This window comes from Cebus imitator, unplaced genomic scaffold (assembly GCF_001604975.1).
Source record: "Cebus imitator isolate Cc_AM_T3 unplaced genomic scaffold, Cebus_imitator-1.0 Scaffold306, whole genome shotgun sequence".
Lineage (NCBI taxonomy): Eukaryota > Metazoa > Chordata > Mammalia > Primates > Cebidae > Cebus > Cebus imitator.
The window spans coordinates 1859633-1874486 of NW_016107621.1; the positions used below are offsets into that span (position 1 = coordinate 1859633).

At 53.6% G+C, this 14854-nt stretch overlaps 1 protein-coding gene across 6 annotated transcripts in view; it reads left to right on the forward strand.

The window, feature by feature from the left end:
• AKT2 (AKT serine/threonine kinase 2) overlaps positions 1-14854 on the forward strand; it is a 56159-nt gene that overhangs the window by 37589 nt on the left and 3716 nt on the right. For all 6 annotated transcript variants that reach the window (XM_017503226.2, XM_017503232.2, XM_017503231.2 and 3 more), the window contains exons 5-10: positions 9100-9253; positions 9720-9851; positions 11595-11660; positions 12687-12755; positions 13576-13698; positions 14679-14807. In XM_017503226.2, coding sequence (XP_017358715.1) covers positions 9100-9253; positions 9720-9851; positions 11595-11660; positions 12687-12755; positions 13576-13698; positions 14679-14807 — 673 coding nt within the window. The remainder of the gene's footprint in view (positions 1-9099; positions 9254-9719; positions 9852-11594; positions 11661-12686; positions 12756-13575; positions 13699-14678; positions 14808-14854) is intronic.

The window sequence follows — 14854 nt, forward strand, 5'->3', positions numbered from 1 at the left end:
AATTTAAAACTTTTTTTTAAATTGACACAAGTTCTTGCTCTGCTGCCCAGGCTGGAGTACAGTGGTACAGTCATAGCTCACTGCAGCCTCAAACTCCTGGGCTTAACCCATCCTCATGCCTCAGCATTCCGAGTAGCTGGGACTACGGGTGTGTACCACCATGCCTAGCTCATTTTTAAATTTTTTTGTAGAGACAGAATCTTGCTATGTTGCCCAGGCTGGTCTCAAACTCCTGGTCTCAAGCAATCCTCCCTCCTCTACCTCCTGAAGTTCCGGGATTATAGGCACAAACCACCACACCCAGCTTTTTGGTCCTTGAAAGAAGAAGTTTGCAGACCCCTGGTCTTGGCAGGCAGGAGTGCTGAATAGTGCATCAGATGAGTATGATCTTTTTTTTTCCTTTCTTTTCTTCCTCAAGTGTTTTACTTGGTATGATCTTTTTTGTTGTTGTTATGGTGGTGATGGGGGTGGTGCTGGTGACAGGGTCTCTGTTGCCCAGGCTGGAGTGCAGTGGCACAATCACAACTCACTGCAGCCTCAACCTCCCAGGTTTAGGTGATCCTCCCACCTCAGCCTCCTGAGTAGCTAGAACTACAGGTGCCTGCCACCACACCAGGCTAATTTTTGTACTTTTTGTAGATATGCGGTTTCACCATGTTACCCAGGCTGGTCTTGAACTCCTGGGCTCAGGTGATCAGCCCATCTTAGCCTCCCAAAGTGCTAAGATCACAGCCATGAGCCACTGCGCCTGGCCGTGTGCCATCTTTTTGCTGTAAATCTTATGTATTTTCTCTGCTTAGAACTCTGAATGGCAAAAAACAAAACAAAACAAAAAAAACTCTGAGTGGCTTTTATATTCCCACTTAGAGTAAACTTTGAGGTCTGTGCTGTGTCCTGCAGGGTCCTGTATGATCAGCCACCTCTCCAGAAGCATTTCCTCCCACAAGCAGCCTTACTTAGCCACATGTCTCCTTGCTGCTCCTTCAACATGCCCAGCACATCTCTTGCCCCAGGACCTCGGCGCTCACTGTGGCGTTTTACTAAGACCTCTTCCCCTAGATGCCATCACAGCTCTCTCCAACTCCACGAGGTCTGTGCTCTGTGCTGCCGCCCCAGCAGATCCTGCCCTGCCTCGCTTCCCTCTGTTGCCCTTCCCCAGCTGTGCTTTGCTTCATAGCCCCTGTCTAATATAAAAGTGGGACATTTATATTTATTTATGCATCAGGCACACAAATGGGTGTTCAGCTAGTGTTTGTTGGATGAGGAAAAAACAAATTATCTGAGCTAGATCCTGTTCCGAGTACATATATTAATTTATTTTATCCTCACAAGGGAGGCTGTCTGCACACAGGAAGGGCCTCAGTGCCCTCCAGCTGTACATGCCCTGCCAGTTGGGGAGGGTGATGGCTAGGAGAGAGTCCCCACAGTCAGCCGTCACTTCTGAAGTGGTGAGGACAGGTTTGTTCATGAAGGACAGCCCTGCCACCTCCACTTTATTGAGCTTCTCTAGGGGGTGCCCCCAGGGCACCAGGTCCTAGATTCAGGCCGGCTGCTGTGCCCCTTCCTCAGTGGGGCTCAGCTCCCTGGCTGTCATGAAGTGCAGAGGAGGAAGTCAGTGTGAAGGTGCTGGCACAGGGTCTGCCCATGGCAGCCTTCATCACACGCAGCGCCGGTACCTCTTACCTCTGTCTCCTCTGCCACCAGCACCTCTTTCCTAGAGGATGCCCGGCTCTCCTCTCACTACCCCCAGTCCATAGCCCACGCAGCAGCCACTGACTTAAAACAGAAATCAGAGCTGTTCCCCCTGACCAAAACCATTCAGCGATTTCCTGTGGTGCTGAGGATAAGCCCCATATCTCTACCATAGGGGCACACAGAGCCCCCCAGTGGTCTGGGCCTGCCCTCCCTCCTGTCCTCATCTCCGCACTCCTCTGTTGGCTCCAGCCACTTTGGCGCCTGTGCACCTTCCACAGACACCCCCGGCTCGCCCCCTGCCCTGGGGCCTTCACCACACAGTTCCCTCTGCCTGGGTTCCTTTCCCTCCCAGTCCTCTGCCTCCTTCCCTCTGTTTCGTTTATGTCACAGCTATGTACCAAGGGCCTGCTCTAGGCATTGGGGATGGCTATTGTCCAGGTCCTGGTTTAAACGCCACGTCCTCAGGCCTCCCCTGACTGCCGTCTGAGAAGGGGCTTCCCTGTTTGGCCCCCGCCTTGGAGCTTCTACACACTTGTCTTCCCCTTCAGGTCAGGAACCCCGAAGGGCTTATTCCCTGCCGCATCCTCAGCGCCCCGAACAAGCCTGGCACACAGAAGCGCTCCACATCTGCAGGCCGGCAGGGTGAACTCTCATCACAGCCTTCCCAGACCTCACTGTGCGGGGCACTGCCCTCAGCACGTGATGTCCAGTGTCTCATTTCACCCTGATGGGACCCTCTAGGGCCTCACACATTGAGGTACAGGAAGGGCACACGACCTGCCCAGTGTTAACTGCAGGAAGGGGCAGAGCTGGGATCCGCCCCCAGGCCATCCGTCCTGGAGCCTGTCCTCTTACCCACTGTGAGGTCTCCGGCTGGTGTGGGAGGCAGGCACTGCATTGGGCGCCGAGGGCCCCGTAGCTCCTGGCCCAGAGCCTGTACCCTGTCCAGTGTTGGGGTGAACGTGACTCCCCTATGCTCCTCCCCTGGCCCTGAGCCCAAATGAGGATGAGAATGTCCCGGAAAATACCCGATGGGAGAAGTGCTTTCCGAGGTAGGAGTGCCTGGGTTGTGTCCCTGGCCTCTGTAGGTGGGGGCATGAGCCTTTCTGTGCTTCGGTCTTGCCGTTTTAGCATGAAGTGAATGGCAGTGCCTACTACACAGGGTTGCTGGGAGGGCGACAGGAGTCCTTTCCCATAACACACAGCAGTGCCAGCCTCTGTGAGTGGAAGGTGTTCGTGGGATGCTGTTTAGTGGTGGGGATGGGGGTCCCTCTCTGAAAGGCAGGTGCAGATCATGGCTTCCAAGAAGAATTGTTCCTTCTCTTTGCCCCTGGGCTCCCTGGCAGATGTCCCATGAGCCTTCCCTAGAGAGGGTCCCCACTTTATCCTCCTGGGCCTCGAATAGCTTTCGGCAGCTTTGCTGAGGCTCGGGGACAGGTGGGTGGTGCCAAGGAGGGATGGGCTGTGCACAGGCGAATCCCAGCTCTGCCACGTCCCTGCTGTGTGACCTTCACAGGGGACTCCACCACTGTGCGCCTCAGTCCCCACAGCAGAGAGAATTGCAGTGGCTCTTGAGAACCAGAGAGGTGGTGTCTGGAGCCACCATTCTGTGCTGTTACCTTTCCAGTTGTGGTTTCACGGGGGGCTCTCCTATAGGGGGTAGAAGACACTTGAGCCGTAGCTTTAGGGGGAGCTCCCCTTTGCCCCAGACCCCATGTTGCAAACCCTTGAGAAGGATCCTGGACAGAGGCCCTTGCTTTTTGTCTGGAATTCCGAGTGCTGCAACCTTGCGACTTTGGTCCAGTTGGAACTGGATCGGAGGGCTTGTGAGGCAGCAGGCAAGCCCAGTTACTCCTGGATAACCTCCTGCATCGCTGTGGTTTCTGGAGCTCTCTGTAGGTTGGGCAGTGGGAGCCAGGGTAGGTGGGGAGGTTCGCCCCCGCCGGTGTCTTCGGCACCCTCCCCTAGTTGAGTCTGCCTCCCCCAGCCACATGCGCAGTACTCTGTACCTGCAGCCCACCAACCTCTTAGCCCCAGGCCCTGGCAGAGGGCACGGCTGGGAGGGGGGCTCCAGGGCCTGTGCTCCTGATTCCCATCCGGAGTAGCCTCCTGGAGCTGCTTCAGGGCTGGTAGTGTGGCTGCGCTGTCCTTCACGTATTCAGGTTCTCTCCACAGAGGGACCATCTGTGTTCTCTCCACCCCATCTTTGAAAACAAAGATGATATCACGCTCTACATCTTAGTCTGCAATCTGCCATCTTCACATGACAGTCTCTCAACATCTTTATATATCAGAGACATATTTTTCTTTTTAATATATTCACTGTATCTCTTAGAAGATCCATGATATTTTTTCCTCCAGTCCACCAGCTTTTACTCAGAGTCAGCATTAAACAAATTTAAAATTTGTGAGAGGACAACTACGTCTGATAAAGCGTGTCATGGAAGGTGGGGCACAGTGGCTCATGCCTGTAATCCCAGCACTTTGGGAGGCTGAGGCAGGCGGATCATGAGATCAAAAGATCGAGACCATCCTGGCCAACATAGTGAAACCCTGTCTCTACTAAAAATACAAAATTAGCCGGGCGTGGTGGCACGCACCTGTAGTCCCCGCTACTCAGGAGGCTCAGGCAGGACAATCGCTTGAACCTGAGAGGTGGAGGTTGCAGTGAGCCGAGATTGTGCCACTGCACTCCAGCCTGGCGACAGAGCGAGTGAGACTTCATTTCAAAAAAAAAAAGTCCTGGAATCTGCTCCTGCCCCTCCCCCACCCCCCGTCTTTTGAAAAACAGGAATATTAGTGTAGCGTTTGGGAATTAGGCTGTTTATTGTTCCAAAGGGGGCATGGGTTAAATCAAGTTGAGAAATGCTGGCTTGAGACGTTGGGTCAGGGAGTATGGAAGCCAGCACCGTTCTGCCTGGGCACGCACCAGGGCTCAGTATGTGCTCTGCTCGGGTCTGCACTGGGCCTTGCTGCGCCCTGGCTCTGGGCCCACTTGGACTTTGGCTGCCTCGCTCATTTGTTACCCAAGTATCTGCCGAGTAGCCACCATGAGTTCTGGGGGCAGAAGCATGTTCAAAACAGGTAGAAATCTTTGCCTCTGTGGGGTGGACATAGATGGGTTATGGGGACTCCAGTCACTGGGTAGGTAGGGAGGACATCATGCCAGCACTTAACGCGTATGCATCTATCTTACAAAGCATGGCACGGTATTTGCACGTTTGTCTTACAAAGCATGGTCTCGTGTGAGTGTAGCTGGTTTGAGAAGGCAGAACCTCACGTGTACTCACTGGACCTTTGAGCTTAGTTGCTGCTTGGTTCAGCAAGCCATGGGGCTCGTGGAGAACTGCCCTGCCCATTGGTTCTGGGAGAGGCCACAGGCCTTTTGTGATTCCAGCTGTCAGGCCTGGAGCAACTGCTGTTTTTCTGGAATTCAGGTTTTTAATCTGTGCCTCAGTTCCTCCTTCGTAATGGGCGGGGGTGGGGGTGGTTGATGATAAACGAGTGGTTCCCATTTGTTAGTAGGGGCTGTTTCTTTCCCTCGACTCCCAGTTCCCCTCACTGGAGGCAGGCAGGGCTCCTGGGTCATGACTTCTCTTCTGGAGATGTTTGTGTTTATGTGAGCACCTGTCTGCAGAAATTCATTATTTTCTAACTCAGTAGCACCACCTTTCTTTCTTTTCCTTTTTTTTTTTTGAGACAGAGTCTTGTTCTATCACCCAGGCTGGAGTGCAGGGGCACAATCTCAGCTCACTGCAACCTCCGCCTCCGGGGTTCAAGCAATTCTCCTGCCTCAACCTCCTGAGTAGCTGGGATTACAGGCGCCCGCCACCACACCCAGCTAATTTTTGTATTTTTAGTAGAGACGGGGTTTCACTATGTTGGTCAGGCCGGTATTTAACTCCTGACCTTGTGATCCGCCTGCCTCGGCCTCCCAACTTTCTTTTCTCTTCTTTTTTTCTTTGAGACGGAGTCTCGCTCTGTCACCAGGCTGGAGTATAGTGGCTCATTCACTGCTCACCTCCACCTCCCGGGTTCAAATGATTCCCCTGCCTCAGCCTCCTGAGTAGCTGGGATTACAGGCACCCGCCACCATGCCCAGCTAATTTTTGTATTTTTAGTAGAGATGGGGTTTCACCATGTCGGCCAGAATGGTCTTGATTTTTGGACCTCGTGATTCACCCACCTCAGCCTCCCAAAGTGCTGGGATTACAAGCGTGAGCCACCGCGCCCAGCCTGTTTTTCACCTTGCTTAATTTTGAAATTTTTTATGGAGGTGGGGTCTTCCTGTGTTGTCCAGGCTGGTCTGGAATTCCTAGGCTCTAGCAATCCTCCTGCCTCTGCATCCCAAAATGCAGTGATTACAGGAGCGAGTCACCTCCCTTGGCCCTGCACCTTGCTTTTTCTCAAGAGGTCTCAGGTCATCCCAAGTCAGCATGCAGAACCCGCCTGTATTTCCCCCAGCTGTGGAATGCCTCATGGCATAGACGTTTCACAGGCATTCCACCTCACAACAGCCTGTGTGTTTAAGCACTGCTGTCATATAGTTCACCAAATCGAAGGCGCTGTCATCGGGGAGGCACCATATTTCATATAGTGCCAAGAAAAATAGTGCCCAGTTAAATGAAGACAGGCCCCACCTGTGAGGTGCATCTGCATTCCAGCAGTGTCAAATGTGGAAAAGGGTGCGTGGTGTGATGGATGGAAATAGAAGTAACTTCTCGTGATACACAAGGAAAACAGACGGGAGAACAGCCCAGCAGGGTGTCCCGGCTTGGATTTTGAAGCCCAGTCCCAGCCACTTGTTCCCTGCTGACCTGGGGTGGGGGCCATCCTGGAAGATGTGGGAGAAGGGCTGGACTGTTCTTGGCTCCTTTCGAGCTGGCTGCACTCCCTGTGGCTTATTTCAGTCACTGGGGTTTGGGAGGTTGTCTACTTGCACTCTTTGAATTTTCTCACTCTTAGTGAAGATTTTACTTTTCCTATGGGTCATCTGAACACAGGGGGTTCAAAATGCATTGGGTTGAAAACACCTAATTGCGCTATGGTCAAAAATGGGGGATGTGGACAATTTGGTGTCATTTAGCCTAATATTTTTTTCATTTTGGTCTCTGGTCATTTTCACTTATTAGGCAGAACAGTTTGTAAGTATCCAAAGAAAATTCTTTTCTTTTTTTTTTGCTGAGTGCAATGGCATGATCATGGCTCACTGCAGCCTCCACCTCCTGGGCTCAAGCTGTTCTCTCATCTTAGCCCCGTGAGTAGCTGGGATCGTAGGCATGTGCCACCACACCTGGCTAATTTTTTATCTTTGGTCTCTACAAAATGGGCATCCATGTTGCCTAGGCATCCATGTTGCCTAGGCTGGTCTCAAACTTCTGGATGTAAGCCATCCTCCTGCCTCAGCCTCCTGCCTCAGCCTCCTGCCTCAGCCTCCCTAGTAGCTGGGATTACAGGTGCCTGCCACCACGCCCAGATAATGTTTTGTGTTTTTAGTAGAAACAGGGTTTCACTATGTTGGCCAGGCTGGTCTCGAACTCCTGACCTCAGGTGATTCACCCGCCTCAGCCTCCCAAAGTGCTGGGATTACAGGTGTGAGCCACTGTGCCCGGCTATTTATTTATTTATTTGTTTATTTTTTGAGACGGAGTTTCGCTCTTGTTACCCAGGCTGGAGTACAATGGCGCGATCTCGGCTCACCGCAACCTCCGCCTCCTGGGTTCAGGCAATTCTCCTGCCTCAGCCTCCCGAGTAGCTGGGATTACAGGCATGTGCCACCATGCCCAGCTAATTTTCTGTATTTTTAGTAAAGACGGGGTTTCACCATGTTGACCAGGATGGTCTCGATCTCTTGACCTCGTGATCCACCCGCCTCGGCCTCCCAAAGTGCTGGGATTACAGGCGTGAGCCACCGTACCCGGCTTTATTTATTTATTTTTGAGACAGAGTCTGGCTCTGTCACCAAGCTGGAGTACAGTGGCTTGATCTCTGCTCACTGCAATCTCTGCCTCCCAGGTTCAAGCGATTCTCCTGCCTCAGCCTCCTGAGTAGCTGAGACTACAGGCATGCACCACCACTCCCAGCTAATTTTTGTAAATTTTTTTTTTTAGTAGAGATGGAGTTTCACCATGTTGGTCAGGATGATCTCGATCTCCTGACTTCGTGATTCACCTGCCTCGGCCTTCCAAAGTGCTGGGATTACAGGCATGAGCCACCATGCCTGGCCCTTTCCCCAAAAGTTCTAAACAATGAGTGGCAGAACTAGTTTATTGTTCTTTATTTATTTATTATGTATTTTTTCGAGACAAAGTCTTGCTCCGTTGCCTGGGTTGGAGTGCAGTGGTGCGATCTTGGCTCACTGCAACCTCTGCCTCCCAGGTCCAAGCAATTCTCCTGCCTCAGCCTCCTGAGTAGCTGGGATTACAGGTGCCCACCACCACTCCCGGCTAATTTTTTGTATTTTTAGTAGAGACAGGTTTCACTATGTGGGCCAGGCTGGTCTCGAACTCCTGACGTCATGATCTGCCCACCTTGGCCTCCCAAAGTGCTGGGATTACAGGTGTGAACCACCATGCCCAGCCTGTTCTTTATTTTTTAATATTTGTTTTGTAAAAACTTTTTAAGAGATTGGTCTTGCTTTGTTGCCTAAGCTGGTCTTGAACTCTTGGGCTGAAGCACTGGGTCCACCTCAGCCTCCCAAAATGCTGGGATTACAGGTGTGAGCCACAGTGCTTGGCCTCTGGTTGACTTTTCTTAAACCAGGCTCCCTTCTGCTGGGACCTGCTTCCTGTCCACCAGCTTCTCTCCTGTACACCCCTGGGCTGCCAGGACCTCTGTCCCTGCCATGCATACTCCCTGCTCCCAGCGGAGTGTCCCCTCCAGGGAGTCCTGTAGGCCAGCTCTTGCCTTGTAATGTCTTCAGCGGCGTTGGCTAATGAATGCTGCCTCTTACTCTTGGTTTTCCTTTACAGAACATCGGTAACTTATAAACTTGGGTTTGTCGTTTGTTCTGAAGAATTCACGGGAGCACTGTCTCTCCCTTGTTCAAGGCCCAGCGTGGTGGCTCATTTTCAAGGGGCCGTGAAAAGAGAGGGTCACTCTTCTTTGATCATTTCTCTACTGCCTGCCTTCAAGTGGTCCGTGGGCCGAGTCACCTGAGGGAAATTGGTGATCTCTCTTTGTATTCCATGCTTACCCTCTCCTCACGATCACAGTCAGGAGTCTGTGAAATTTCACTCGGGTCCCTTCAGTGCTCTGTGGCTTATAGGGATCTTGCCCAAATTCCCATGGGTATACAGTCATTTGCTCACCCCCAGCAGGGGGTGGCTGGGAGGTGGCACTCAGCCCTTCGACTCCGAGGCCCAGGACTCCTGACTCCTGGGACTCACGTGTGTCCCTGCACAGGGAGGAGTGGATGCGGGCCATCCAGATGGTCGCCAACAGCCTCAAGCAGCGGGCCCTGGGCGAGGACCCCATGGACTACAAGTGTGGCTCCCCCAGTGACTCCTCTGTGGCCGAGGAGATGGAAGTGGCGGTCAGCAAGGCACGGGCCAAAGTGGTAAGCACTGGGAGCAGGGGTGGGGCTGCCAGCCTGTGATGCCCCCACCCCCAGTGTTGGCCCTGATCACTTTGGTTTCCATACAGTTCAGGGGGCTCAGCTGTGAGACGATAGGCCTGCCCTGCAGGGTGGGGTGATTTCAGGTAGCAGGTGCCCCAGGGGCTGCTCCGTGCCCGTGGAGGAGGGAGCAACCCAGGGTGGACCCTTTGCAGCTTTGTCCTGAGACGAGGTGAAGACCTGGCTACCCCCACGTCAGAGCCCAGTCCTCCCAAGGCCCTGTCCCTGGGAGAGCCTGGTCTGAAGGCCACTTTGGAACACATGGTTGCTGCCCAGAGCCTCCCTTCCTGCTCCAGCCTAAGCCGTTTGGCAACAGTGTCTTTTAGTTTTCCTCTTTCTTTTGTTAAAATTTCCTCCCACGGGCCATGAGCCAGGCATTGACTGCCCCCTCTCTCCCTGTCCCTGGCAGACCATGAATGACTTCGACTATCTCAAACTCCTTGGCAAGGGAACCTTTGGCAAAGTCATCCTGGTGCGGGAGAAGGCCACTGGCCGCTACTACGCCATGAAGATCCTGCGGAAGGAAGTCATCATTGCCAAGGTGCGTGCCCCGGGACTGCGCTTGCCGGCCTCTGTGGGGGCTGTGGTCTGGAGCCTGACCCTGAAGCATGGACGCTTACCCACGCTGTCTGCTGCCATGGGCGGGGCTTATTTCCCCCACAAATTCCATCCTCACTGGACTCCATCCTCTGAGTCCCCACCTCCACCCTCTGGTAGGGGCTGGGGGTGACTGTAGAGAGAGAGCCTTGGGGCCTCACCCAGCAGGTACTATCGAGGGAGGCTGAGGCCTCTTAAGGCTGCGAGGACGTCCCTTGGGTGAGGCTGGGGCTCTGCTCAGGGTGTCTCAGTTGGAAGCCGGGCCAGAAATGGAATTCTGTTTTTTCCCCTTATTTGAAGTTTTTGTGATGGAAGATTCCAAACATATTCAGAAATGTAAAAAGAAAATCAATATTGCGGACCGCCATGTAGCCATTGTCCAGTTTCACCGGTTGTCAGCATGTAGCCAGCCTTGTTTCCTTAGCTCCGCCTGCCCCTACTGCTCTGGAATACTTGAAGGCCTGTGCTAGATGTCACATCACTCCACTCATACATACTCGAATACGTGTCTCAACAGATGAAGACTGTGAAGAATCTAATCATGAGGTGCTGCCATGAGAGCCCACAAAATGAACCGTTCATTCCTGATGCAATGATTGGGCCTAAGGCGGCATTCCGCAGCCCCAGCGTTGTTGACATTTTGGGACAGATTGTTCTGTGCTGTGGGGGCAGCCCTGTGCATTGTAGGATTTTAGCAGCACCCCTGGCTTCTACCCCCTAAAGCCAATAGTGGCTCCCCAAGTTGTGACAATCAAAAGTGACATTTGGGCCGGGTGCTGTGGCTCACGGCTAAAATCCCAGCACTTTAGAAGGCTGAGGTGGGAGGATTGCTTGAGCCCAGGAGTTCGAGACCAGCCTGGGCAACAAAATGAGCCCCTGCCTCTATGCTGCTCAGGAGGCTGAAGTGGGAGGTGACCCATGTTTATGCCACTGCACTCCAGCCTGGGTGACAGAGCCAGACCCCCAACTAAAAAAGAAAAAGAAAAGACTTTAGACCTTCTCAGGTATCCCCTGGGGATACACTTGCCCCAGGGAGAGCCCGTGTTGAAGTTGCTGCAGGTGGCTCCAGATTTTTGGAACTTCTGGTGGTTCTCCTGTACAGTCGGGTACCAAACTCGAACCTGAATTAGAGTCGCCCATAGGGCTTGTGAGACAGTGCTGGGCCCACCCCAAGTTTCTGACTCTGGGCCTGTGGGTAGGTCCCAGGAATTTGCATTGCTGCCAGTTCGCAGGCAGCTGCTGATGTGGCCAGTGTGGGGACCGCACCCTGAGAAGCACTGCTTTGCCGTGTAGGGCTTCATTAGGTTCAGTTCCTTCTTTGGGCAAGAACGCTTTCTAGGTGGGGCTTCCCACAGCCTGTGGCGGCACCTCGGGGCTCTTGTGATGTCTGTCTCTCCTGCAGGGGTGTCACAGGTGGCTTGCGCCTAGCAGCCTGGCCCCCTCTCCCTAATTGTGACATTCCTGTTGACTTTTCACTTGTGGCTTTGAGAGCCACTGATGATCCTCACCTGGGTCTGTTCTTTGCTGAGGGCTCGCAGACACTCATGTTCCACTCCTGTCACTGTTTCTGTATTTATGGCTGGGAGTGGAATTGTATCTCACAAGGCCTTGATCCCATTCCTAAGGTCGGGGTCGGGGGGCAGGCAGGGTGTTGCCCACCAGCCCCTCACCCGCAGTCTGTCTGCAGGATGAAGTCGCTCACACGGTCACCGAGAGCCGGGTCCTCCAGAACACCAGGCACCCGTTCCTCACTGTGAGTTGCACTCCCCTTCCCAGGCAGTGTGAGGCCGGCCTGGACAGAGCTCAGGGAAAGAGCCCAAATCTTCTGCTACAAAGCGCAGTCTTGGGGTAGGCCAGGTGGGCAGGGCAAGGTGTTGCTGTGCCCCCCCACCCCAGTCATCTGAACCAAGACATGTGGCGGGGGTGAGCAGGCTCGGGAGTGGGAGGGTGACAGCTTCTTCACAGATGGAGGCTTCATGTAAGCACTTGAACCAGCTAAAGATATCGTATTATATGATGGCTGCTGTCTACAAGTTAAGAGCACTTGGCCCAGCTGGTCAGAGTGGATATATTATTTTTTTGTTTTTGTTTTCAGATATGCTCATAGAAGCAGATGTGTTAGCATTGTGTTGTCTGTCAGCTTGGACTGAGTAGATTCCTATTGGGACTGCAGTCTCCATCAAGGCCAGTGGCCACCAGTTAAATGGACTAGACTGAGGATGGCTTATGTGTTATTTCTTTATCTCAGTTGCTGTCCAGGTATCCTATTAAGCCACAGTACTTTTTCAAATAAAATCTTACGAGGTTCCTCAGTGTAGAAAGCAGAATAGTTTAGTTGTCATGAGCTGAGGGACCCCCTGAGGGGTCTCTGAGGAATCTCCATAGGCCTCCTTAGTGCAGACAGAACTACTGTTTGTTGGCTGACAGCCTGTCCATCCTGTCATTGAAGTTGGCTCCCAAGCCATTGCCACTCCCAGCCACAGCAGACATCACTTGTGTGTGGAAGTTGAACACATTTTACTGTAAAAACAAGAGCCCTGGTTGCTCAGAACAGCTCTAGCTTCTCCCCTGGCGGTGCCTGATGGAGGCAGAGGACAAGATGGTTCTGCATGTAACCCTTTCCTGCCTGCAGAGCCACGCCTTCACTTAAGCCCCAAAAGGTACAGCTGGCATGTGAACCCCATCTGGCTGACTCCAGGCCCCAGCCAGGGCAGGGTGTATGCAGAATAAGCAGGGCCCTCCCCCTCCCACCTCTGACCCTGCTGCCTTCATCCCCCAGGCACTGAAGTACGCCTTCCAGACCCACGACCGCCTGTGCTTCGTGATGGAGTACGCCAACGGTGGCGAGGTGAGCCGAGGCTGCCCTGGCCTCGTCTTCTGGGGCCTCCTTCCTTAGGGTGGGGCGGGATGGAGAGGAGCTATGGGTGAGATGGAGGGGTGGAGGGAAATTTCCTGAATGTCATCTTGTGCCCCCTCCCTTAAGGCAGGTGGCATCATCTTCATTTGGGGGATGGGGCGGTTACTGAGGTTCAGAGAGGTTCAGTGGCTCACCCAAGTTCACACAGCTAGTGAGTGGATGGGTCAGGGGCCAAACCAGTCCAGAGAGGTGTGAAGAGGGCTACAGAGTGGCTGGCCGATAGCACTGGGAAGGATGGTCTTAAAGGCCCCAGAGAAAGCCCCCAAGGGTCAAAGCCTACCAGCCCTCTGTTCCCATGTCCTCCTGAAGTGGATTTATGCAGCCGCTCCACTCCCTATCACAAGGTCACCTCACTCTGTCACCCACTCCTTCATGCAGCGGATGTCACGCCTACATTGGGATAGGTGGTTTGCTCACCCGTCTGATCTGGGCTTGCCCATGGCCTGCTGTCACTTGGTCATGACGTGCGCTTCTCTTTACCTCCGTGCCGCCCTCTCTCCTCTGCTGCCTCGGACTGTCCCTCCCATACCCTCTTGTGGGTGCCTCCTGGCAGACCCTAGCCCTTCACGCCTAGCTCTGTGTCACTTGTGAGCTGCTTCTGCTCTGTGCCTTGCTTGGTCTCCCTGGCTGTCACTTGCTGGTTTATGATGCAGGTGTCACCGCCTCACTGGGCTAGGGCAGGGGACTGGGAAGCTGAGGGCAAGTGAGTGGGCGGGGGCCTGACCTCCTCTCCCACCCCTTCCTTCCGCAGCTGTTCTTCCACCTGTCCCGGGAGCGTGTCTTCACAGAGGAGCGGGCCCGGTTTTACGGTGCGGAGATAGTCTCGGCTCTTGAGTACTTGCACTCTCGGGACGTGGTGTACCGCGACATCAAGGTTAGTGGCAGGGCGTGCACCAGGCTGGCCCGTGGCACGCACACGGGACTCACACCAGGGAGGTGGGGCTGAGGCCTTCTGCCCTCATTTGCCAAGCTCTCCCCACCAAGGTCCAGGGTAGTGGTTCTGTAGCAAGTGGCCAGGGTAGGGACCTTTCCAAGCCTCCATGGGAACTCCTAGGCACAGTCCCTACTTTATTTTTATTTATCTGAGAAAGAGTCTCCCTCTGAGTGCAGTGGTGTGATCTCGGCTCACTGCAACCTCCGCCTCCTGGGTTCAAGGGTTTGTCCTGCCTCAAGCCTCCTGAGTAGCTGGGATTAAAGGCGTGCCCTACCACACCCAGCTAATTTTGTATTTTTAATAGAGACAGGGTTTCTCCATGTTGGTCAGGCTGGTCTCAAACTCCTGACCTCAGGTGATCCACCTGCCTCAGCCTCCCAAAGTGCTGGGATTACAGGCATGAGCCCACTGCACCTGGCCTTTTTTTTTTTTTTTTTTTTTTTTTTTTGAATATAAAATAGAGATGAGATCTTGCTGTGTTGCCCAGGCTGGTCTCAGACTCCTGGACTCAAGCAATTCTGCTTCCTAAGCTCCCCCAAAGTGCTGGGATTACAGATGTTAGCCACTTTGTCTGCCTGCATATTTCATAATTAAAAGACAAAAAATCTAGAAAAAAAGAAAAAAGCTAGTGCCCACCCCCATGTTCGAACTTAAGACCCTGCAGCTCTCAGTGGGGCAGTGGTGGACAGGGCCTGGCTCCCGGTTCTCCCTGCCCAGCTATTCCCAAGGACCTTGAGGGTGGGCCAGGGGGTGGAGCAGGTTGGGTCTGGCCTCTCTCTGAGCCTCAGAGATTGAGACTGTGTGTGCTGGGCCCAGTCTGGCCTGAGAGAGTTGATATCCAGGACCCCCTGCCATCTTCCTGCTGGGGTAGCAGGAAGCCCTGGGAGCACGTGCCTGAGATACGTTGACTTGTCCAACAGCTGGAAAACCTCATGCTGGACAAAGATGGCCACATCAAGATCACTGACTTTGGTCTCTGCAAAGAAGGCATCAGTGACGGGGCCACCATGAAAACCTTCTGTGGGACTCCGGAGTACCTGGCGCCTGAGGTGTCTGGGGTTAGGGGTGTGGGAACATGCGCGGCCAAGGGTAGGGG